The 25390-nt window shown below is 44.4% G+C and overlaps 3 protein-coding genes across 3 annotated transcripts in view; all 3 read left to right on the top strand.

Moving 5' to 3' along the window:
* EGLN1 (egl-9 family hypoxia inducible factor 1) overlaps nt 1–25390 on the top strand; it is a 595298-nt gene that overhangs the window by 477519 nt on the left and 92389 nt on the right. The gene's annotated exons all lie outside the window — the stretch shown is intronic.
* The window catches only part of RAB4A (RAB4A, member RAS oncogene family), a 471873-nt gene that overhangs the window by 166869 nt on the left and 279614 nt on the right, over nt 1–25390 (top strand). The gene's annotated exons all lie outside the window — the stretch shown is intronic.
* URB2 (URB2 ribosome biogenesis homolog) lies at nt 72–19282 on the top strand. The gene is made up of 10 exons (XM_049831344.1): nt 72–242; nt 491–629; nt 2470–2646; nt 4358–7727; nt 9692–9852; nt 11075–11185; nt 12109–12351; nt 13406–13496; nt 15139–15278; nt 18534–19282. Exons 2-10 carry the CDS (start codon nt 504–506, stop codon nt 18729–18731), a joined length of 4617 nt encoding a protein of 1538 aa, XP_049687301.1. The 5' UTR covers nt 72–242; nt 491–503; the 3' UTR covers nt 18732–19282.

Consider the following 25390-nt stretch of genomic DNA (forward strand, 5'->3'; position numbering starts at 1 on the left):
GGCGGGTGGGCGGAGGGGGGGTGGGGTGGGGGTGTACGGGGCGGGGGGGGAGGGGGGGAGGAGGAAGCGGGGCTGGGGCCGCCCCGTGCGCAGGCGCCCGGCGGCCGCCAATGGGCGCGAGCTCCCGCCTCTCCCCGCGCTCTGCCGGGATCGGCGATCGGCTGGCGCTGCCTGGCGGGGACAGAGGTCGGCGGGGGGAGGAGCGGGAGGTGTGGGGTGTGCGGCGTGGGCCCGGCGGGACGGTGAGGGCCGGGCCGGGCCGTACCGGGCCGGGCCGTACCGGGGGACGGAGGGAGTGGGGTCCCTGCGAGGGGGACGGGGGGTCGGATCCCTGCGAGGGGGACTGGGGGTCGGGGGTCTGGTGGGGGAGAGGTGGGAGCGGGGGTGCGCGGGGGCCTGGTGTGCCCCCGGTGAGGGGGAGGCCGTGAGCGGTGGGTGCGGGGCCGCCTTCCCGTCCGAGCGCCTTCTCCTCCTCTGACGTTTCTTTCAGGGGTGCTGTCCCCATGGCAGCGATCTACTCTGGGATTTACCTGAAGCTGAAAAGCGCCAAGACTTCTTGGGAAGAGAAGCTCAAACTAGCCCATTTTGCGTGGATTTCTCACCAGTGTGTTCTTCCTAATAAGGAGCAAGTAAGTACTTTTCAATGGTAGGCAGCGAAAGAAAGAAAAAAATTATCTCAATAGTTAATTGGTGATGATGGCGAATTGATTCATCAAATCCAGGTCTAGTTGCTTGAGTGTTTGAGCCTAGGTAGTAGTGCAAATACAGCTCTGATGTGGAATTGTTGGTGACTCTTTATTTCTGCGTGGTTATATGAAATGTTTCCACAACATCAGCTTTCAGGTAGCTTCAGCAGAAAGATCTGCATTAGGGCAGGAAGGAAGAATCTTTCTTATAGAGAGGACAGTGCACGTGTTCTGTCTCCTGGGTCCACGAGAAACCACCCCCTTCAGAGCTGTCATTAGCATTGGTTATTATATCCTTATCCTTGGTTTCAGCTGGGATAGAGTTAATTTTCATCCTAGTAGCTGGTGTAGTGTTACGGTTTGGGTTCAACACCAGAAGAATGTTGATATCACACTGATGTTTTCAGCTGTTGCCAAGTAGCGTTTAGACTTAAGTCAAGGATTTTTCAGCTTCTCATGCCCAGCTAGCAAGAAGGCTGGAGGGGTACAAGAAGCTGGGAGGGGACACAGCCAGGACAGCTGACCCAAACTGGCCAAGGGGATATTCCATACCATGGGATGTCATGCCCAGTATATAAACTGGGGAGAGTTGACCTGGGAGGGTGTGTGTGCAGATCACTGCTCAGGAACTAACTGGGCATCGGTTGGCAAGTGGTGAGCAAGTGCATTGTGCATCACTTGTTTTGTATATTCCAATCCTTTTATTAGTATTATTATTGTCATTTTAGTATTGTTATTATTATCGTTAGTAGTTTCTTCTTCTCTGTACTATTAAACTGTTCTTATCTCAACCCATGAGTTATATTTGTTTTTCCAATTTTCTCCCCCATCCCACTGGGAGGAGGGGGAGGGGAAGTGAGCGAGCGGCTGCGTGGTGCTTAGTTGCTGGCTGAAGTTAAACCATGACAGTCCTATACAGGAACACTCTAAAGTCTGATGCTTCTGGTCATAGTTAAGAACAAAAACTTCAGGGTGGGAGAACTGACTGTAGCTAGACACGTGTTTTCAGGTGCTCTAAACTTGTGCACATGAAAGAGCGCACTGTGGATTCATGGGCTTCTCCTTAGAAGGTGGTTTGGTGTTCTCTGCTTGGAACCCACCCTCTCCCCTCAATCCTTTTGTTTTGACCCTGTTTCCCGAAGGTCTGCTCAGTGTTTCCCTGAGAGAAGGGTGTCTTGTGCTGCTCCTCCAGCCAAGCTGTTTTGTGGGGTCTAGGGTTTGCACCGTCCGAGATCCATGTTTTGAGTTCTTGCTACTTCAGGTACTTAGAATATTAAACCTAGCCATACACCATCCTTTTCTTTTTAAATCAATAATTTAAATTAGTAGGTTTCAACCTTTTCCAGTTTGCACACATCTAAATTCCTAGGCCTGAGCTTCTGGGTAGTAAATCTAAATATACAAAGAGGAGGATGTGAAAGGAATACCAATTGTCAGAAAGTGAAAACCATCTGATTCTTTAAGTTTTGATTTAAAAGACTACATTTATTAGTCAGTATCGACTGTCAGAATTATGCCCTGATGAAAGGGCCTTAGGGTGTTGACTCCTGAAAGCTGTTTTAGGATGGTACAGGGGAGCACAGGGCCAACGCTGGGTTTAGAATGAAAGCTTTTAGGAATTGAAACCTGCAAGGGTGAACTTCTCTGCTCGTTCAGAGCCTATTCTGCTTGGACATAGAGCAGTTCTCAAGGCACAAGTGCTGTAATCGTGAAGAGGTACTACTTTTGTCTTGTTTTCTTGTGGGCGTTATTAAAAATTATTTCTGTTCCCTGTTGTTAACAGGTATTACTCGATTGGGTGAGCCATGCGTTGGTTTCGTACTACAATAAGAAATCTGAACTGGAGGATGAAGTTGTTGAGAAACTCTGGGCGTATCTAGACAACGTTATCCATAGTAGAAGACTACAGAATCTCTTAAAGAGTGGGAAGACAATCGGTCTCAGTTTTTCAATTGCACAGGTAACTAAAACTGTGGGTATTTTGTCACATGCTGGATAGCAGTGCGTGTCTTCTACAGTATGTGACTCTTTCTCACAGTGTAGGATGTTACATGAAGTATATAATAATTAATCTGATGGCTTTTAGGACCACTACTAAAAACTCCTCTTATTTCTGTTCTGCAGTACAGTTTGTATTTGTGCAGCACTAAGGCTGAAAATGGCAGAGCATTCTAATAACCATCTTCCTCTCTGTCTTTAACTTCTTCAAACTATCAGAGAGTGAACTGGTTTAAGTATTTAAGTAAAGGCTCAGTTCCATATGTTGCTCTTCTAAATTATTTACTGCTTATATTGCCATTTTACCTGGGAGTCTTAGAGAGAGAGAGATTTTCCCTCACTGAGGGGCTCATCAGTGTGTTTGGCTTAAGTACTTGTGCACTGTGATGTGCTGTTCAGCAGACCCTGCAGCTTCTTATGATGACTCTGAACAGTGGTGGCACCAAATCGTTGCTGATCTTAATTGCATCATTTTAGCCTCAGCTGGATGTGAATGGGGGAGACTGCAGTTACAGTTTAGAACTGAATGAGAAAATGTAAATTCTTAGTCAGCTTCCTGGTTACAGAAATAGCAGAATTAGTGCATGGCTGCAAAGGCAGTCAAAATGACTGGAAAAATGACCTTTTTAGTTGTGATCTGGGTGGAAGGAAGCAAGTCAAGATTGTCTTTACCTGCAGAAATTGAGTTGTGAAGTACAGAGAATTGATTGGATGAAATCTGTGCTTCAGAGATGATACGTAGAAATTGTGCCAAATTTGAATCTGGTCTGGGTGTGAAAAGCTGTCTGGCTGAAGATTAGGTGAGAGGTACAGGCCAGAGTACCCTGAAGGCCAAGGACAGAGGTGGTAGAGGGTCCAGTGGAAAGAATTTAAGGATCTGTTTTAGTCCAGTGGGGCTTGAGCTGAGGAGGTGAACCATCCACTACAAGGTGTAAGGAGACAGGTGCAGTTTTTAACTCTGGAATGGAGGCAGATTTGTAAATTGCTGCTGAACTTGTTTGCTTCCGGATTATCCGGAGGTGAAAAAAGGGAGCAAATAAAAAGGGGATCAAAGGAGAAAACTGTAGGGAGATCAACACAAAGTTTGGGAACAGGAAGCAAAATGCAAGTTCAAGTAAACATTAATTCTTTAGAACTGTATATCCCTCAAAGAGGAGAGAGAATGTTCTTCACATTCCAGATATCAGCACAGGAAACTGGCTCTTTTTAAAATATAAAGATGATATTTAGTCACAGACATTCTTACTGAATGAGCTTCCTGGATCAAAGGTGTGATGTTTGTTGTGTGTGGGGTTTGTTGTTGTTTGTTTGGAGCATAGTTTTGGGGACCTTGCAAGAAGGGAGGAAATTTACCTCTACTCCCTTTCTGTAGGATCAACTATTAGGATCAAGTATGGATAGTCTTATGCTGTTGCCAGTAGCACACGTACTGAATGAGGGCTTCCTCACTCATCCTGTGGTGCAAACAAAAGCACGGACACAGTTCTGGCCAGAGGACCTTCTAGTTTGAGACCTATGATGTGAGAGGCCCAGCAGCAGCTGTTGGCAGGTCCCTGTCACTTCCTTCTTGCAGCCAGAGCTGACAGAAGGTGTTGTTGGCTCATTATGATGAGCTTTATCTTTGTGTGCAAAATTGACTGTTTTTTTTCTCTCCCCTTCCCCCCAATTTTCAGGTCATAAATGAAAGGTTATCAGAGGCCTGTTCTCAAAAAACGCAGCAAAACATTGGCACAGTGCTGAGTTGCTCCAGTGGCATCCTTTCTACTCCTTCACTCTCCATCATTTACACAGCAAAGTGTGAGCTCTTGGTTGATCTCCTCAGCAAGCTGTCCAAGCTGGCATGTCAGCAGCTAGCTTCTGATGATGCTGTGGGCTCCCAGTTGTTCAGCGTCCTCCAGCTTACCTTTGCTCAGTACCTCCTGATCCAGAGGCAGCAAACCAACCCGAATCGTGTGTTTGGGCAAGTGACAAGTCACTTGCTCCAGCCGTGTCTGCTCCTGAGGCACTTGCTAAGTGTGAGGAGCTGGACACAAGCAGATGACAGCCATGTTCGTCAGCACCTGAGCAGGGAAATCCGAAACCAAGTAGAAACTTTGCTGCAGGCTGGGTTATTTCAGCCTGAGCTTTTCTCATCCTACAAAGAGGAGCTGCTGCCGGAACAAGAACTCCAGGAGAAGAAGAAAGGAGCTTTGAAAAGTCTTTTGTTACCAGTCAACACAGTGCAGACCAAGCTGGGCAGTGGCTTTTGTGAACCTGCCCTCCACGGAGCTGTTGTAGCTGGTTCGGTGTCCCTGCTATATAAGCTATTTCTGGACTCATACTGTAAGGCAGAAAACCACCTTGTGTGTTTCCACATGCTCAGCAGGCTTTTTGGCTGTCTCAGGCTCTCTGGCCTACAGCAGGGTGCGAGGGAGGATACGCTCTCCTCTGCGGACTGGAGCACGGACCTGCTTGCTTTGGAACAACTTCTGAACTTGGTGCTTAGCAGTGATATCTATAATGTTGCCAGTGACCGTATCCGGCACAAGGAGGTACAGTTTGGGTTTTACCGCAAGCTAGCCCAGATGTTGATGAGGCACTCCCAAGCTTCCATCCCAGCTTGGTTCAGGTGTCTCAAACTCTTGATGTCATTAAACCACCTTATAGTAGAGCCAGACCTGGATGACTTAGTGGCTTCAGCTTGGATAGATGCCAAGGTCTCTGAGCCACGTACGAACAAGCCCCAGGAAGCTCTCATCAACACCATGTTTCAGACGTACTCCAAGCTGCGACAGTTCCCACGGCTCTTTGAGGAGGTGCTGACAGTCATTTGCTGGCCAGCTGCTGATGAACTGAGGCCGCCTGTCTTCTCTGCTGGCCTGACAGTAAAGCTTCGTGAGTGCCTCCTTGAATTGCCACCCAGCCAGATTCTGGACATTTTGTGCCTCTTCGTGGAGAAGTGCCAGACCCTTATCATTCCTGCTGTTGAAGGGTCAGCCGACATGGCCTTGAAGCTGCTCTCAGTGAGCTCGGTGCTGCATGCTTTTCTGTTCAACATGAGGAGCCTAGATGATGTCACTCCTTCACCTGTGGTCCTTCGCACTCAGAGTCTGCTGGCAAAGATGCAGAAGGGGGTAATTCAGCCACTGATGGAGCTGCTGCAGGCTCCTAGAGGAGAGGAAGAGAAGTCAGACCTTTGGCTAAGGAAGGCCAGTGACTCTGCTCTTCTCCTTGTTTACACTTGGGTTGAGGTAGACACTTTGTTCGGTGTTAGCTGCAGTAAATATGTGTCTCCAACGGCTGAAATTGCTGCTGCTGTTACTGAACCTGCTGCAAGGCACTGGGGCATTTCAGCTTTCCTCCTGGGTGTGGAGGAGCAGTGCTGGGAGAGAGTCATGGAACTTGCAGATAGTTTTGCCTCCACTAGCAAATATTGCTTAGAACTGCTCACACTTCAGAAAATGAAGATGATCTTAATGCAGACCAAAGCTGACCTACAGGCCTTGCAGCATGCTGCAGCTTTCATCCTGGAGTCTGGGAGATCCAGCATGAGCAGGGGAGAATCTGAACCATGGGATAGAGATATCAGCGCAATAAGCGATCTTACCTACCCTACAGCACATTGGCATCTTGTCATTTCCAACCTGACTATCCTGTTGCCATATATTTCCTTGAAAGATGTGGAGTACATTGCAAATGTGCTTCTAGAGACGTTAGTATTGGCCAAAGCTCAGGAAGCTGCCACAGACCAGGAGCCTTCCATCAGCATTGGAAAGATATCTCTTGGTTTGATGCATAGCTCCTTTCTCCCAGAAATGAAGGTTCTGCACTGTGCTTTTCTGACCAGTCTTATTCATCAGATCGCTAGGGTGCTGCCCACTGCTGCCAGGGATTCAGTAGATCTGCCACTTCAACTGCTGGCTGCAGGTAATATTCCTTGGCATGAAGAAATCCTGGCTCCTTGCAGACCTGTTGACCCGTTGGAAGAACCTTCCGAAAACAAACTGCTAAAGGATGAGCTCAGCTTGTCTTGGAAAACACTGGAGAAAGTTGCCCAATGTATAGTATTGTTAGCAAAAAATGACTGCCCTGTCATCCTGAAAGAAAGTCAGCTAGAAAACTGCTTGGGTTTGCTAGAAATTGCTTCTCTTCTGAAACTAGACAGTCTTCTTCCCTCTGACTGTACCCGGTGTTTTCTGGTGCTGCTGTCCCTGTTAGTCAATACCAGGGCTAGTGTCTCTTGCAGCAAGCTGTTATTGCTGAAGTTTTTAAGTACCTGCTTCCACCTCCTGAGGTGCCTGCAAGCTGGCAAGAATGCCAACTCTGTTTTTAAGGTGTTTCATGCCAGTGATGTTCTCGAGGCTGTCATGACCTCCCAGCTTACAGCTAGCAAAAATTTCACTGATGTCTTGACGGTTCCTCTTTGGGCGCAGTATCTTCAGGAAGTCCAAGCCTTTTTGGAAAATTTTCTTCAGATGATTATTGAAAGAAGGCAAAGTGTGAAGCTCAACTTGGAGAAGTTCATGTCTTTCCTGGTGAGCTGCAAGCCGGATGTTGGTGCAGCCAAAAGCAAAGACTCGAATGCTGCAGCTGGGCAGTTACTGCTCATGGCATTCACCACACTGTGTCATGTTGTCACACTCTACCTTCAGCAGCTGCCAGAAAAGAAGCTGCAGTCTGCAGATGTACTGTCTGCTCTGTTGGAGCCAGTAGTTCTGCAGATGGTCAGAACTGTTGAACACGGTCTTCAGAGTAACACCCAAACCCAGCCTTTGCCTGTAGCATTCATACCATCTGTCACTACTCTTCTCAAAGCAGATCTGAGCCATGGTGTCAAGAAGGGCTGGCAGAAGGAGCCCAGTGGGTTTTTGGAGCAACCCCGTATTAAACTGTACCAAAAGTTTTACTCTCAGATACTGAGAGAGCTGCCCTTCGCTGGGGGTAATCTGCAGTTCCTTCAGTCTGCGTTGCAGTTCCTGACGGTCTTCTGCTCAGTGCCAGAGCTGTATCCTGGAAAAGAAGCTGCGGTCATGGTTGTTTTTGCTATAAAAAAGCTTCTCACTGGTATGAAAAACCCTTTCTCCACTTCCTTTGCTAATTTTGCAGCACAGAGGCAAGTTAAAAGCCATTTAGCAAAACGTACATGTTTTTGAAAAGTCTGTATCTATTTACTTGCATTAAAGCAGTAGGCTATCCTTTTATAAATGCGTAACAGGAATATTTTCAAGGAGGCAGTGTTGTGGTACTAGGACCACAGCCACCATCTAATTTGGTAATGACCTTCTGGAAGATGTAAACATCTTAACAAAGTTGAGGTCCTAAGTTACTCATCCCTGGACAGCATTTTGACAGTAACTGGAACATGGTAATGCTTCTGGTTGTAGGGCTGAAGGTGCAGTGTCCTACTCGTGTCGTCGGTATGGTGGGCACCACTGCAGCAGCAGGTGTGCACCAGGTCAGATCTGGTATGTCTTATCTGAGGATCTCGGAGGACCTTGCAGTAAAATACACATCTGTTTTTGTATCTAATAGGTGAGGTTATAGAACAATGGAAGTCGCCTAACTGTTAAGGGTGCTGAACACCTGTAATTCTGATAAAGTCCGTGGGAGAGTGGCAGATTAGTCCCCTTATCCCCATCAAATAAAGAGCCAGGGCTAGAAATGACATGAAAAACCTCTCTTGCCAGCTGTATGACCTAATGGCTCCTTTAAATTGTCTCATTCAGAAAGAGGAACAAAACACAGCACGGGCATAACTGTTCTCTTTGACTTCTTCAAACAGTTGGAATTTGTCAAACTTGCTATTAACATGCTCTAGTGCAGTGGTCTCCAAACATTTTTAATTGTGCATACTTACCAGTTGAAAAAAAAAGTTTATTTACAAATTATATGCATGTGCTATTCTACTAGTATACTACGTACATGACAAAGCATACACAAAAAAAGTTTAAAAAGCATGAGATAAAGATGCAATAAACACTATTTTTACTTATTTATTAAAGATATTTTATTTATAATTCCCACACCCCAATGGATTGTCTTGTGCGTACCCTGGGGTGTGCGCACCTCACTTTGGATGCTACTGCTCAAGTGAACTACAGTCATAATCTCAATGTTTGTATTGGCATTAGGTAGTTAAGAACAGAGCACAGCTTTCCATAGAAAATCTGATCTTGAATTTGCGCAGTTGAATTTGAGCTAGAACTTACATATAGGTACAGGCTTAGTCTGTCTCTTCCCTGGCCTGCGTTTTGATCCTTCAGTGTTGTGGGGTTCAGTAAGGGCACTGGGAGCAGGGATTTCACATTAGAACTAGGAACCATGAGGATATGTCAATTGTTGTAATTTTTCTGCTGGCTTTTCTCTCTCTCCCATGCCTCACTTCACTAGTGTAAGATTGGTAAAGTGCTTTAGCCGGGAGACATAATTAATCACTGTGAAAATCTAAGAATTTCTGATGAATAAGTAAAGTATTCAATAAGATGAAATGTGGATTCCTGTTGAAAAAGACTTTCAGCATTGCCACAGATCCTGTGGGTACTCGTGGAACTAAAAAACAAGCCTTCAGAATCGATTAAGACAGAAGCTAGTCTAGGACTGTCTACGTAGTAATAATTGAGTAAAGGGGGAGTGTGACTTATGATCAGCAGAGACCTAAACTTTGTCAGTTTAATGCTTTTGTGATTTGTGATGGCTCTCTGGTCATCATTTGTAGTAAAGCCCTGTGGTTTGTTCAGCCTGCTCCCTTGGCTTGTGCACACACTTTGTGGCAGTACTTCATACTACTGAAGGCTTTTCATTGGTATGATGACTGCTCTGTGAACCCTCAGGTAGGAAATACTTGAGAGCAGCAATTCATTGTGCTAGAGGGGAGGGAGGTAAAGGGAAAGCCTGGGGCCCTCTATGAATTTGAGTGTTAAAAAGGTACCCACAGAGCTGTTTTAAGGTTCAATTCGCATTGTTCTTACTTGTGGAAGTCCCTGTCCTGGGAATTGGTTAAGACATGCTTGTGTCTCTTGAATGTGCAGGTCCTGCAATCACAACCCAGGTGATCCAAAGTATGGAGATGGAGCTGACGGAGGTGCTTGTCCAGCTGCTGGGAAACTGCTCTGCTGAGGAGTTTTATACCATAATGAGGCTGGTGCTGCAGGGACTTGAAATGAAGAATGTTTGGCAACAGAAGGCTAAAGTAAGGCATGAGTTTAGTTTATTGTCAACTTCTTTCTTCAGTCTTCTGCTGCCTCTTGAAAAAATTTTGTTGGCTGAATGACATCTGATAAATATTTTTTTCCTCTTCCTGGTTTATGTTCAGTGGTGAGTTCAAATTAATTTACATGGTTAAGAGCTTGGTGACTGTGCTGTGTTCTGGATATAAATTGAGAGAGGTGGAAAGATCATGGAAACCTACTGGAAAAACTTTCTGTCCAGTTTAAGGACACAGCAGTCTCTATGTGTTGTCAACAGAAACTACACAGTTGTGTAGTATTTATTTTATTAAACTACAGGCCATGCTGAATTTTTTTTTCTGCTTGCTGATCAGAGCTCTTCCACAACAGATGATAGCAGTCAGTGAGTTTAACCACTGTTTGTCTGTGGCTGCTCTTAACAGGGTTAAAGGCACTTTTAGAAATGCTGGCATTAAGTAAAACCAAAACTGCACCTGTGCTTTTGGGTTTTGTCTCTATAAAGACTTTTACTCTATAATAACCAGATATCACTCAGTAGCTTTTTAAATACTATGCCTTTCTCCAGAGCAGCTTAAGCAGCAGTGGTGACATATTGGAACACTTGCCAAAAAATCCAGCTGTACGCTCTGTAGAAAGCTCAGTGACTTGAGAATGAAACTTGGGGGTTTGTCTGGTTCTGTCTTATTTGTCAGAAATAGACACAGATATGCTGCATCAATTCTTGATATGGCTTTTTGAAAGTGTATCTGGAATTCCTGTACTGTGCATGTAATTCCTGCCACCTCAGTATAGCTCGTAATGTTTCTTTTATTAGTGTGTCATAACAGCCAGCAAGTAAAAAGCCCCTGCTGCCAAACGCAGCATTCTTAGCGTATAGTGTGCTGGTGTCTCTGTATTACCCCTGCTTCCCTCTGTTATTTAGTGGCAGTTGAAGGAGAAGGCTTTCATTTCTTAAGAATCACGTAAGCGTTTTTGTACAGTAAGTTGATTCTAAAATAAATGTAGCATGCAGTACATTTGGGCCAGAGCTGCTCAGCATATTGAATTTTGTTGAGCTGCTGCTTACTTTACAGTTTCCAAAGAGATGTGTTGGTGGGAGGACTTTCATGTGTCAAGGCTCTGGTAATGCTCAAAACTGCCACTGCCCTTGAAAAAGCTCTTCCTCTCTTGAAAGGAGCCAGTGCATCTTGTACCCGTGACTGATCATCAATCTGCTTTCTGCAGGAGGTATTGTCAGCTGTTACGCTAACCAAATTGTTGCTCAGCTGCCCATTGAGTGGAGACAAAGAGAAAGCTTTCTGGTTTGCCAGCCCACAGATAATCACAGCTTTAGCTGTAAGTATCTATTGTAGCTTCATTACCTATCCCTTTTATTTGCTGGAGTCTGTAGGCTTACATCTAACATGCACAGGAGCATACAGGAACAAAAAAGTTGTGCATATTAGACAAATCCATACCAGATTCACCTGCACTTTTTTGTCTAGACCCTTTCTCTCCTCCTTCCTCAAGTAAATCTCCTTCTGTGAGTGCAGTGTGTAGGTCATCCATTTCTTATTATCAGTAATTTGCTGGGACTGCACCATGTAATCTGGAGCTTGGGAGAAACTTGTTAGGCTGCAGAGAAGAGAGTCTGAGTCTCCTGTCCTTCCTCCTGTCCAAATGAGAAGGTAACTGTCAGCCACATGTCGCAGCAGAAGCCAATGGCAGCAAAACAAAAAGAAGAAAGTGCTCATATTAAAAAAATAATAATATAAATTCACTGAATTATGAATGGGAAACTTAACTGAAAGTAACCAAACTCAGGTTTCCTGTCCTTCCTGTACAGCATACAAACTTAGTGATTTAAGTTTTTCTTCGCTCATGGTGATGGTGTCTCCAGACCAGAATTTGTCAGAGTCTGGCTCTGCAATGCCTGTGAATTGTGAGCATGCAACTTCTGCCCTTTTTTGGTAGGTCTGCATGCTTGTAAAAGAGAGAACTGCATCAATGCATTCATGTGAAGAGGTGCTGGTTGTTGGGGGATGGGGGACCAGCTGCAATTCCACACTCACAGCAGTGCTTGCTTGAAATGCGTCATATGCATCCTCACCCAGGGTGCAGTTGCACAAAAATGGCTAAAGTGCAGGAGTCTCCCTGCCAGTCCAGCTTGCACCAGTGTAGTTTCAGTGACTCAAGTCAGAGCATTATGGTTCCATGGTGTGCGAATTCTAGTGATAGGTGGCTAATGCACTCCTCCTTATCTGTTTCCTGTCTTGTAGATGCAAACTAAAGAGGCCTGTCAGGACCAGTCACTGATTTCCACCATAGTTGTACCTATTCTAGAGACTGTAGCAGCTCTGCTAAGGCAAGGAGAAGGGGTTCTTTTGAATCCACACCATGTGTCATTGGCATTCAGCATTCTCCTAACAGTCCCTCTGGATCATCTGAAGACAGAAGACTATCACAATGTCTTTCTGGGAGTCCACGAAGTGCTCTTCTCTATTGTGCAGTGTCATCCGAAGGTATATCTGTGAGGGGGTGGGAGAAGGGGAAAGAGGTAGAAAAAACCAACACAGAGGCCAGTGATGAGAATTTTTTTTTTTTAATAGTGGTTTTGAAATAATTTGTCCTGATAGTATGAAAGTGCTTTGTACCGCTTGTCATTTAAAAGGCTGGGTATCTCAAAATTATGTCATTTACGTTGCTCTTCTGCTTTGTTTTATGCCTGCATTGTTGGTCTTTGGCAGCAGATTGCTTATCAGCATCTGATGCTGGATTAGAATAAAGCTTTCCCTTTTTTCATGATTGATTTCTGGAAGCACAAATGGCTCAGGCTCTAGGACCTCATTCTCACTGGAGATCAAGATTCTGCAGTCCTTTGAAAACAGTGCTTAGACATGTTAGAAGTTGATGACCTTCAAACATCGTACCATCCTGGTATTCTTGTCAGCCTTCTGGCATGGGAAAATGAAGATGTGCCAGGACTTGCCCAGGGTTGGAGATACTCCTACGTGGAATATGTAGGCAGAGGTAGAATAAAAAAGAAAGGGGCCTCATGCATTTTTGTTAGGACTGAGAGTGAAGAGAGTTAAAGGTGGGGAAATGGAAAATTCTAAAAGCAAGGCAGTACACATTGCTAAAATGCCCTTACAAAAACCCTGTGGTAGAAAGCTGCCTATCCAGGCTGTTTTCACAGAGTGATCTGTAATGTTGTCGGACCCTGCATTCTGTGAATCTGTCTGGCTACACAGGTTCTCTACCAAAAAGAACAAATTCCCTAGACATTAGACACTAAATGAAATGCTGGTTTGGAGAGATGAAGTAACTCTAATGTGATGTTTACTTGTTATTTATATTTGAATATGGCCAGGACTGCAGTCCTGCTCCAGGATTCTCTTGTGCTAGATTCTGTATGGATGCAGAGTGAAAAGATAGTCTCTGCTCCTGACAGCTCTAAAAGCTATACGGTTTCCTTCACAGGAATTAATTTCCCTCAGACTATGGGGTGGTGTATGTCTATCCTCTCCATTCCTTTTACTACATAATCTCAGATGTTTTTATTTCATGTCTTTGCAGGTGCTGTTGAAAGCAGCACCATCTTTTCTGAACAGTTTCCATCGTCTGGTTGTTTCTGTCATGCATGAAGGGCGTCAGAAAGGAGACAGAGGTACCATATCTTTTCCACATTGGCATTATACATGCACACTGTAATTCTGTATATTCTAGAAGAGGAGATGCAGAACAGGGCAGTCTGACACCAGGAGCAAAGTCCTCAAAACCTAGCTGTGGCATTGAAACTGTTAGCCCTATCTGTCCTTTATGTAAAATTGAGGATGAGCTTTGTAGTATCGTGGGCTTAAGAAGATAAGTGGGGCTCCTGAGGAGCTGCATGCAGACAGCACTTCTTTAGGTGGATAAGGTATTCTTCACTGACTGGCTGGCAAGTAGACAGGAACTGGTAAGGTTTGCTGTGCCCAATTTCTATCAACCCCTGTGCCTGAAAGTATGGTGGCTGTGAACTCTGGTGATATAGACTAATATGCTTGATTTATGGCCCCAAATCGATCCTAGTAAATGGAGCTTCTTGAGACTGGAACTATGGTTACTACAGACCTGAATTGTCACCATTCTATGCTAAGCATAAAGCCTGAACATTACACATATCTGAAGCATCAACTGGGATTAGATGGTTTGTCTGCATGGTCAAGGATTTGGAATTAATGTAGTTCATTATCTCAAAAGGAAGAAAAAAAAAAAAAAAGACTTATTACTGCAAATTATTAAAGAATTTGCATTGTTAAAGTAGCCAAGTCAAAGATGTTCACAGTGATTAAGGTAATCATCCTGTGCTTTATGCTGGTCAGGACACAAATACCCTGTCATTAATAGTGAGACAAGTTGACTTCATGGCCTGCAACTGACTGTATCCCAGCTTTCCACTGATGTCCTACAGCTTATGCCATGATCAGATTTATCTTAGGTGATATGTTGCATGCAACTGTGGGCAAATATAAGTGTATGTATGCATCGTGGAGGAATATACTAACAAAGGCTCAGTGATAGAGGAAAAGGTATGTTAAACTGGTGCCAAACTTTGAGAATTTGCTTCATTCTGCAATACGTTTACACAAGGCAAGGGTCACAGGAAACTTATGGGTACGTGGCATCCTCAAGTTGAAAAACATGCTGTTTATCTTTGCAGGATTGTTCTATTTTCCTAACAGATAACATGAAATTAATTTCTAAATTTCTCTTCTCCTTTGTTTGTGTTAGTTCTCTTCATTCACTACCTACTGAGTAAATTCTCAGGTGATCTCTCCAGTCTCACTTTAAGTATCTCCAGTTATGTGGCTTCTGCTGCTATCTTCCACATAACAGATCTCATCAGAAAGCTCTATTACTTTGCTGTTTCTAAAAGATGTCTTCTGATTTTCTGTAGGTAGAGAATATTATTTTTCTGTCTCCTTGTTCTCATGTCCACAGTGCTAGTTGGGACTGAATCATGGGAGGGACCATAGCTGCTGCTTTTAGCACTTCAGCACCTGTAACAAATACTTTTTGCCTTGCAGTGCACATGGAGTTGGAATCAGTGTGCTCTTACAAAATAACCATTGAAAGAGATGCATATGGTGTTGTGGAGGTGTGGGGGGCCTCTCAGCTGTGGCTTGATAAGAGAAGAAGATAAAATGGGCAAGCTGGTGTTGGCTTCATGTAGTTCAAGGATCATGGAAGACTGGGTGATTCTTTGGGTTTTTTTCCCTAGTGTTTTTAAGCCTCAGATGCCAGTCTGCAACCACTTTCTGTTTTAGGCAACACAGATGAGTTTGAAGATATACTGAAGTGTGCACACTTGGTGGAACGGATGTATACTCATATTGCTGCAGAAATGGAGGACTTTACAGTGTTTTCTGCTTTCATTGTGGCTCAGTATGTGACTGAATTGCAGAAGGTAACATGTTCTCATCCATCTTTAAAGTGCCATGGTATTGTGCGGGCTTTGGAGTTGCTGTTTCAAAGGCAACCTTGTTTTAAGTTCTGTAAAATCTGTGAAGTTATAAAAGTTGCTATGCCTCATGGGGATACAGGTTTGATCCAGACTCTCTGTTATTTTGAGCAAGAGTTCCTAAGAATCTTTCTTACCCAGCTCCTGAAAACTTTCTAAAGGTGTAGGCTGTGGGGTTTTTAAGGCAAAACAATGCAATGCCTATTTACAGAACTGTTTTGCTTTTCTGTCATGTTGGGTGTTGCTTTTTCTTCATGTGGTAGTTAGGTACTTCTCCCAGCTAGTCTCAGTTGTCCAGGACTGATAGCAGTTAGGGCCCCATCTGGCAAAGTAATGGAGAAAAATTCTCCTGGAAAACATCTTTTAATCTGGTCTAAATGAGTAAGTGAATGGAAAAAGTGTTACCAAGCCAGAGAATTGTTAGCTTTTCAGTAATTCTCCTTCTGAACCAAAGATATAATTCCGATCCTTACTGAAAACAGCTACTCCTGCTATTACAGATGCCAGAGCCAGGTCAGTAGCTTCTCACATCCAGACCTAAGTTCAAATTGTTATTCTGTTGAGCCTAATGGATTTAATTTTCACCAGGGTTTGAATGCTGCTTGTGTTGCAAGTACCTGCAAATTGATTATTTGTGGCTCTGGCCTGGGCATGGGCTGAAATACAGAAAGGAATTTTAGGTTTTGTTTTTAGGCTTTCTTACCACAAAAATATCCTAACTGGTGATATGTTTCTGAAGGATTATGGTGTAACCGGTGGCACTAACCATGAAGGTTGTTATGGAGCTTAAACTCAGCTGCCTTCTCTGTTCCCCAGCTTTTTTCCAAGGTTTGAGAGCAAAACAATGGGATATATCAGTTTTTAGCCATGTTATTTAGTGTTCTGGGTAAGTTAGTTTTTGTTTACATAGTAAACATAGTAGTTCAGCAAATACTAGGGACAAATTACTGTTAAGACTACTTCTGCTCTATTTAACTATCTCTGAACTCTGTAAGCTGTTTGTTGCTGAATGTAAGTCAGAAAGCCTGACTTGAATTGTTATATGACCTTTTCAAGTTGAAAGGGCACTTACCTCAGTATTAGCAGGAGTACAAAGTCTCATGAGACTTCTAGGAAAGTTTTGTGCAACACTTTCACTGGGAAGTGGAAGGTGATAGATGATAGCTGAAACCACAGATCACTAATGTGTGCATGGAACCTTTGGGCATGGAAAGGGGAATTGGTTTAGCGAGCCACCAGACGCTGTGACAAAGGGGTGTTTTCTGTCTGACAGAATAGATCACAAGTAGGTGATGATTTATTTGCTCATTAGACTGGTGAGAATTGATGGATATCGGAGGAAGGGCAGGCCAAAGCATGCCTGTCTTAAGGGGGGTACATACCCATCTTTCATGTTGCTCTGCAGAGGGAGAGAAAAACTCTTTTAACCATTCATCTCTTCTGAGTCCAGATCAGTGGCTTTCAGCCTGTGATCTGAAGACCCTGGGGGTCTGTCCAAGGTAACAGAAAAACGTGTTGGTAGATGTAAGTCTTTATATGGGCATCTGCACACTTACTGGAACCCTTTTAAGGGTCTGCAAACTAGAACTGATGAAAGCTACTGGCCTAAACAGTCACTTACTCCTAAAGTAGTTGTGTAACAGTTCCCTCAGTGCTCCTTTTTATACCAGGAAATAAAACATTTTGTGAATTATGTTGTGTTAATCTAGAAAGATTCCTTGCTGGGGTGCGTAGCATCTATAGCCTCTTTCATACTGTTGGCAGTGCTTTTCCCTTGTTGTCTATGAGCTGTTGCTTAATTCAGCAATAGTGAAATACCTCTTCGCACATTTAATGTCTCACATCAAGAGCTCTGTAATGCTTGACAAATTGGTAGTGCTAACTATATAGACCATAAAACTCTTACAAGCATAATTAACTGTCAGCCAGTTGTGGCAGCTGTTTAAATCTTTGGTTCTGCTTCCCATAGTGTTACTGGAGGGTGTTTATAGGAAACTGCACTGCAAAGCAAGAATGGCCCAAATAAGGCATGGGTCCAGAATAATTTGTGGTGTGAGGGATGCAGTTCCAGTAACTGCAGCTCTGAGGTATCTGCTTATCCCAGGTGGGACATCTTGTCAATAGCTGTGGGTTTTCCTGTCCTTGTTCTCTGCAGTCATTTCTCTGCCCTAGGGCGGGAGAGACCAGCCCAGTGCATTCACTGGGAGTTGTGATGCTCAACTGTTCTGTTACTTAAGTGCATGGTGTAGGGAGAAATAACATCTGTTATGAACCAGCCAATAGATAACTGACATAGAGGGGAAAAAATGACAACCTTCTGGACGTGCAAACTCTTCAGGGTCACAAATCCGAAGAGGCTTATGTGCCTTAATGCCCGCTATATGTTTTTCCCAGCTATGTTAGCAGGTCCAATAAAATATATTAGCTGTTTTACATTTAGGGCAGAAAGAGAGCAGGAGCCTGTCACAGTGATTAGGAGTGCACTTCATTAGCGGAAAGTTTATTAGTTGCCTCAGGAAGAAAGAAGTCTGAATTTTAATGACAGCTTTTTATGTAGTTTTCATTAGGCCTGGAGTGCGGAGGCTTAGGTCTGGAGGCATAAAGCTAATTTTGGGATTCAGCAAAGATAAGACAGGGTTCTGCGGCAAAAATAATGTGATTATGCCAGAGGCCAGCACCGCCTCAGGCACTGAAGTATTTAGCAAGTGATTTGTGAGCACAGGACAAATTTCAGTTAGCCTGGAGCACTAGTGGACTCCAGAGTCAGTACTGATGTTCCTGGTTGTAGCGGGGGTTTTGCTGGTTGTGAGGTTGAGCAGGGGTAATGGCAGGAGCAGGTCACTGAGTCCTGAGTCATTCCTTGTATTCCTTCAACTTTCTGCATGACTTCAGGCAAGGTACCTGATTCCTGATGTTAGAACAAATCAAGGAAACCCACATCTCCTGAGCTTTTTGAAGGTTTCTTTTATTAAGGCTTGAAGTCCTCAGATACAAATTGTTAGATAAATATCAAGTTGTTAAGTGATCAGTTAAAATTGATTGACTACCCAATGTAAATGGTAGAGTAGCCTAAAGGAAGTGCTCATGTGAAACTGAGACTTAGCATACAGCTAACACGAGACATACAGAATCTGCTGAAATGTGTAATCCAGTTTTCTTGCCTTTTTGTCTTCAAGTTTAATGCAGTTTTGTTTCTCGTAGGTGACTTTGCACCCGGCTGTGAAGAGCCATCTCACAGAAGGGATATATCACATCCTTGACCTTTGCATTGAACGTGACATCAAGTTCTTAAATGCGTCGCTACCAGCAGGTGTAAGGGAAGTCTTTAAGGATCTGTATAATGATTACAACCACTACCACAAAACAAAAAAACAGGGGGAGGAAAAGTATACTGCATGATGAATCCTGCCCGGTGCTGCGTAGTCAGTTATGAATTGATCTTGCAGTGCTCAGAAAATCCTCCGTTGCTGTTTGCTTTGGGATGACTAGCAAGATCAAATCTGAAAAGGGTCCGCTAAACATGGATTGCATCTATCTCTATACAGCCAGCCTTCATAATGGGGAAAAGGGGAACGGGGAGGGAGGATGTGCTGTTAGGTCTGGTCCTGCTGTGTGCCACAAATGGCACAAGTGCTGCACCTGTGCTGACCCCTGGTGAACTCACTGGGATCCCCAGGGAGCTCGCTGCAGTCTGGCAGCAGATGTCAGGCTTCAGGCTTTGGCACATCATGGTGCTTTTTTTATGGAATCAATAGTCTGGTGTAAAAGCCAGTGAGGGTTATAACTCCTGCTCTTGCTTACATAGTAAGCAGAATTAAAGCAGTTGAAGTGCTTATTTTTGTACCCTGTTATTTTACATTTTGTTACTGAAGAAATTTGTGAATGTTACACAGCTGCGCGGTAGGTTACTGTGCAAAACTCTGGAAATACAGTAAAAATTTGAAAGTTTGTATCTCTTTGCTTGATTGGTTTTGCTCTTGAGTCCAGCCCTGGGCAACAGGGTCTGACCTATTGAATTTCCTTCCCAACCGTATTATCTTGTGATCTCATGATAATCAAAAAGACTGACTACTTAGAGCTCTGGTCGATTTACTGTCATTAAGCAATTACACTTAGTCATCTGAGCTGTGGTCGGTCTCAGTGTACATTTTTAGCTTGTGATAAATGTTAAGTACCAAGACCTATCTGATACCTTTTTGGTCTAAGCTGAGCCTTGTTGCTTTTCATTCACTCTAGGTTAAGAGCAAGCCCTGGACTTACTGCAACTCAGCTGACAGTAATTTAATAAGCTGTGGTAAATTAATCTCATTTGAGCCTGTAAGAAGCTTTATCAAATAGCTCCTTTTCATTAGCTAAACTACAGAAGTTTATTTTCTTGAAAATGATAGAGACTAAAGATTTAAACTTTTATGTAAGTGGTAAAACAATCTTCACACGTGTATGCAGTTAGTAGTAAGAACTCGATACTCTCGCATGATTATTTGCTTTAATCGATAGGTAGGGTTTGGGCAGAGGAAGGCTGGAATGTGGCTTACCACTTTTACTGGGTCCGTCTGCCTCATAGCAGAGTCCAAAGGCTGAAGTTTGGCTGGGACAGGAGACTCCACGTGGCACAGACAGGGGAGGTGAGCAGGGCTGTGGGGGACCCAAGGCAGGTGGAGCTGCACCTCGGGGCAGGCAGGGCAGGGGCATGGCATGGCATGGCTTGGCAGCTGCTGTCTGTCATAAAGCCCTAGGTGCTCCCCCTGCACCGTCCCGCTGGCTGTGGCCGTGGCAGGGCACTCCTGCCACATCACAGACCTCCGCTGGGACCTTGATTAGGCTGTGCCATCAGGTCCCTGGCGGGTGTGCCCACGGGTGGGCAGCGCCTGCCCCTGGCCCTGGGGCAGCTACCTCTGCAATTCACACTGGTGCCTGCTCACCTCCTCCATCTTTGCCATGCAGAGCCTCCTGTGCTGAGTAAACTTCATCCTTTGGACTGGAGATGATCCTCCTCACGTCCTGAACAAGAAGCACGGAGAAAAAGCTTTGATACCATGCAAGTGCTGTTCAGAAGTAGCCACAACAGTGGCATGTCACCAACACTGTTCTAGCCACAAATGCAAAGCACAGCACCATATGGGCTGCTACAAAGCAAGTTGACTCCATCCAAGCTGGACCCTGTGTTTTATTTCAAAGCTGAAATGCTGATGTGGGCCAGCATTGGGAAGGACAATTACTGCTGCCTCACCAGGCAGTGGGACAGTGAAGTAGGTCCCAGAAGGGAAACATGTATGAGCTGTGTGCAGCCAAAGGGGCACCGAAGGAGGGAGGTCTCCAGGGTGAAGACAGTTAATACGCTAGTAAAATGAAGGAAGGTTATGAGCTCTGGGAGAGGGTCTGGAAAGAACAGTTTAAAAAGGAGAGCTAGGTTTGGAGCAGGGGAGGAAGGAAATGAGGTAGCATCTCTGGCGTGTAAGTGTCAAGACTCCCCCGATGTAGCTAGCCATATGGTTGCAAGCCACACACATAGCTCAAAAGCTTCTGAGTGTAGACCACAGAGTAAATAACATCTTACTCATCGCTTTGAAGGAGGTAAACTACTTGAAGTGATGTCAGTTTTATTTCATTAATACTAACTTTAAAGATTTTACCAATTTTAACTTTTTGGCTTGGAAATGAAAATGTGTAACTGACTGACATGGACAGGGGTGATGGAAATAACAGACTCCTACTATAAAAAGAACTCAGTGCTTGAATGAATGAAAACTTGAAACCCTGCCACAATTAAACCATCCTTTCAAACACGCTGTGCAACTGCCACTTACCTCACATCCCTCCTCCTTCTCCAGGCTAAGCAGGGGAGTTCTGAAACAGAAGGCAGCATTTCTGTGTAGAAGTTACAAAAGGGTTAAAAAGAAGGCTGTATTTCACTTGCTAATCCTAGGTCTTTGTCCAAGAACTGCTCGGAGTTTTTTTAGCTAGAATAAATTAAGTCACTGGCAGAGGACCACCTGCTGAGAAAGCAGGCTTTGTTTTATTGAGTACATTCCCATGTGGGTGCAGTGTTCCTCTTTTGTCACACGATGGAGCCATCCTGCAAGGGTACAAAAGCACCATCTGAAATCACAGTTTTGGAGTCCTTTCTCCTAGGCTGGTTTAGTTTATGAGCTCTGAGCAGCAGGAAGGTAAAGGCTTTGGAAGAAGCAGCATCTCAGGGCTAAAGGACAGGATTGCGACCTTTGTTTCACTTGAGCTTACAGGCTTCTGCAACAGTTAATCTTGGCCAAATTTCCAACTGTTGATGCAGTGCATCTCTTCTGAGGGCTTCTCTTGCTGCTGCTGCTGCACTAACAGAAATATGTCCCACAGCCAGAGCTCGCAGGCTGGGATATCAGGGTCCTGCTGGCTGTGCTGCAGGCTCAGCCTGTGACTCTGCCTGTGGCATTCATTAGTCGTGCCCGGGCAGTGCCCAAGTCTGCTGTGCCAAAACTAGCTCAGATATAAAGTAAGAGACAGGACGGGCAAGAAGAACACTCATGACCAGCAAAGATCACGTTGGTTTTATTTATCCCTTTTTGTGTTTTTTGTGTAGCTGCTGTGAAAATCAGCTGATTTTTCTGCTTATCTGGGGGTGGGGCTTGATGCTTGATTTATCTTGCTATTGTGGATAGAAATGCAGAAGAAGATGATGGTGTAAGATGGTAGAAGTTGTTTTGCTAGTTTAGAAAGAAGTTATTTTTCCTGTTCTTACTTGCTGGGAGGAGTCAACATACTGAGTACTTTGAGTTTGAAATGGATTAGTAACTTCCTATTCGTTTACTTCTTGAGGTGGGTCAGGGGCTACTGGATAACAGAAGGCTCCTTCCAAAGCTTCTTATGGGTTAAACAAAATAGCATGAATAAAGGAGTACTTTGAGAGATTCCTATATCATAATTACTGAACCATTAAATGTCTACAGTGATAATAGTTTGCTGATTATACCAAACTGAGTAGGGAGGTGGACACTTTGGAAGAGAGAGCCACCCTGCAGCAACCTGGATAGGGGGGAAGAGTGGGCTAACAAAAACCTTATGAAGTTCATCAGGATGCTGGGTTGCATCAACAAGGGCATCACCAGCAGAGATGAAGAAGTCATTATCCCACTCTAATCAGCGCTTGCCAGGCCACACCTGGAGTACTGGGTTCAGGTTTGGTCCCTGCTGTACAAAAAAGATGTGGACAGGCTGGAGGGGGTCCAGAGAAGGGCCACAAAGACGATCCAAGGACTGGGAAGCCTGCCATATGAGGAAAGGCTGAGAGAACTGGGTTTGTTCAGCCTTGAGAAAAGCAGGCGTAGGGGAGACCTTATCATGATGTTCCAGTATTTAATGGGTGGCTACAAAGAAGATGGAGACTCCCTTTTTACAAGGAGTCACATGGAAAAGATGAGGGGTAATGGGTACAAGTTACTCCCGGGAAGATACCAATTGGACACAAGAAGAAAATGTTTCATAATGAGAACAATCAGCCACTGGAATAATCTCTCCAAGGAAGTGTTGTATTCCCCAACATTGGACACTTTCAAGATTTGGCTGGACAGGGTGCTGGGCCATCTTGTCTAGACCGTGCTTTTGCCAAGAAAGGTTGGACCAGGTGATCCTTGAGGTTCCTTCCAACCCAGTATTCTATGATCCTGTGATAACAGCTATACTGGGATTCTATCATCTTTGTGTGTTACAGACTTGTAAGGACACTTGCCTTAAGGTGTAACAATTGCTCTTCTACTTGAAGTAGATTCTAGCCTTTCAGGTGGAGAACTGCATTTGTGCAAACACAAACTAAATGTCTTTGCAAGCATGGAGAAATGATTTTTTTTTCTTATTTTTTTCAGCGAAATGACTGCTTGATTTTTTTCAATAAGAAACATACAAAACTGCCATTGTATCACTGTTGACAGTGCTGACATTTGCTGCTGTATGACCAGTGAAGTACTCTGCAAATGGTTAAAGTTTCCAAAATGCAAGATGCTGCTGTTAATGTATCTATCCTGTAAGATTTATGTCACAGGCAAGTCAAAGTGAAACCTGACTTGCTATAGATTAGTACTCTTTTGTATTCACATACTTTTTTTAAAGTATGAAAGGGTTGGGGGGGTGTGTGTGACTTTAAAGCCTGGAAAATTTGTGAAAGAAGGTGTGTCCCTGTGACCTTCTCAGAGCTTTTTGTCTAGGAGAGCCCTCTAGCAAACCCCTTGACAGTTCTTCAAGAGAATTTGTGAAAAATAAATAAAGGCACTCCAAGTGCCTAAGCTGTATTGCCATCCCTTTCCTCCTCAGGCAGGGCGCTGACTTTTTTGTACTTATTTCTAAAGATGGTAACTAACGAACGTGGCAAAATCCATTTTGTCTTTTGTAGGCATGTTCTAATGCAAGCATAGAGTGGCAAGAGGTACAGCCCTGCAATGACTTTCCAGCAGTGGCTGCTCGGTCCTTTCTAGGTATAGAGCTGTTTGTGTCAGAAGAGCCTTATTCTGACACATAGTTCTGGGGCTTTTCTTTTAAGGTTGATGGAGACCAACTTCTGCCCCAAAGCAATTGTCATTGGCTTGATTACTTTTTGTAGAATTCAGAATTGCTTCTTGAAGGGAGAAGTTCTGCAGATGATCTGCTCTGAACTAGACATCTTCTTGTGGAGGCTGCTGCAGAGCCTGGGCTCTCTTTTTCCAGCAGGGAAGTCACTGTAATGCCTTTTCAGCTCTTCCCCACAACCAGAGGACAGGGCTCTTCCTCCTGATTGCTGGTGGAGAGGATTTGGAAAGCAAGCAAAGAATACAAGGAGAGGGAAATCGGGGACATGTCCCCTGTTAAGTTGTTCAGCAGCTGAGTTTTCTGTTAGGTGCAGGCACCCCTGCTTTTATTTCTACAGCCTCCACTTGAGGGATTGGTTCTGCAGATTTTCACAGGGCTGTGCTGGGGCTTCTCAGGAACGTACACAAACCTGAACATTGCTGTCCCGAGGATGAGAACCGTGAGCTGCTTCTGCTGTAGGACAGGAGAGAAGAAAAAGAGCAGAAATGGAGGTCTGGGATGCAGTCAGACTATTGCCAGGGCTCTTTGTTGATGAGATGACTTCATTAACGATCTGATTTTGGGTAGGAATCAGCAGCTTACAAGAAGGAAAGAAACTCCTGGTAGCTGAAAGCAGAGCAGCTTTGAAAATCAGGCTGTTCCTGGTTTTCAGTGCATCTTAAATATCCGTTGCTTTATTTGATGTACTACAAGCACCTAGAAACCTCTTTCAGTGGCGGTCCTCCCTGTGTGCAGCAGTGTGAACTGCGAGCAAGCACTCGGTGTCCTAACACACTGCCAGGTGTGAGAGACGGTGGGTGGGAGAAGAAACAACACTGCAGGATTGATTTCTATTTAGTTTTTCATGCTGGTTTTAGAACAGCGTGTGCGAGTTCCTCTTGGTAACCTCGGGGAATACTATTGTTGGGTTTGGGTTTTGTTAATATCCCAGGAAAAGAAAGGAAGAGTAAATGACCATGTTATAAAAAAATCAAATTTTCATGTTGGGGCACAAACAGACAAATCCATAAAAGACAATTTGATCAACTACTGCCAGCGGTAAATTACGTGGCCTGCGCAAACAAAGCCTCAGCTTTATCGGACAGTGTATTCACTCGTGGAGAGAAGGCTGATTTATTACTCCATCCAGTCAGTAATTGTCAGCCCATAATCCCCTGAAGGGAAAGTAGCCATCCGTGCTTAGCACTTGAGAAGAGACACTAGAACAAAATGATGCTGATTTTAGCCTGGCAAAAAACATTGCCACTTGAGCACAGCTGGTCTGTCCGAAGGCAAGTGGCTGCTGCTTGTTCCTGTTCACGAGACTCAGGGGTGCAGTTGATTCTGAGCACGCGCGGCGGGGAGTAAAGCTCGGGGCCTTTTTGGTGCAGCTTTGTTCTTGCATCTGCTGCAGGTCACCTGTGTGCTTTGCTTGCCGAGGCCTTACCTTCCTTGGCCTCTGACACAGACATGAGTCTTCCCCGTAGGGGATTTGTGAGGTTTGCATGATGTTTAATGCTCTGTGGGTA

This window comes from Accipiter gentilis, chromosome 28 (assembly GCF_929443795.1).
Source record: "Accipiter gentilis chromosome 28, bAccGen1.1, whole genome shotgun sequence".
NCBI classification, from domain to species: Eukaryota; Metazoa; Chordata; class Aves; order Accipitriformes; family Accipitridae; genus Astur; species Astur gentilis.

Coding starts and splice junctions, on each gene's coding strand:
- URB2 (XM_049831344.1), top strand. CDS start 504: ATGGCAGCGATCTACTCTGGGATTTACCTGAAGCTGAAAAGCGCCAAG. Junction 9,853..11,074: donor TTTGGCAACAGAAGGCTAAA/GTAAGGCATGAG, acceptor TGCTTTCTGCAG/GAGGTATTGTCAGCTGTTAC. Junction 15,279..18,533: donor ATGTGACTGAATTGCAGAAG/GTAACATGTTCT, acceptor TGTTTCTCGTAG/GTGACTTTGCACCCGGCTGT.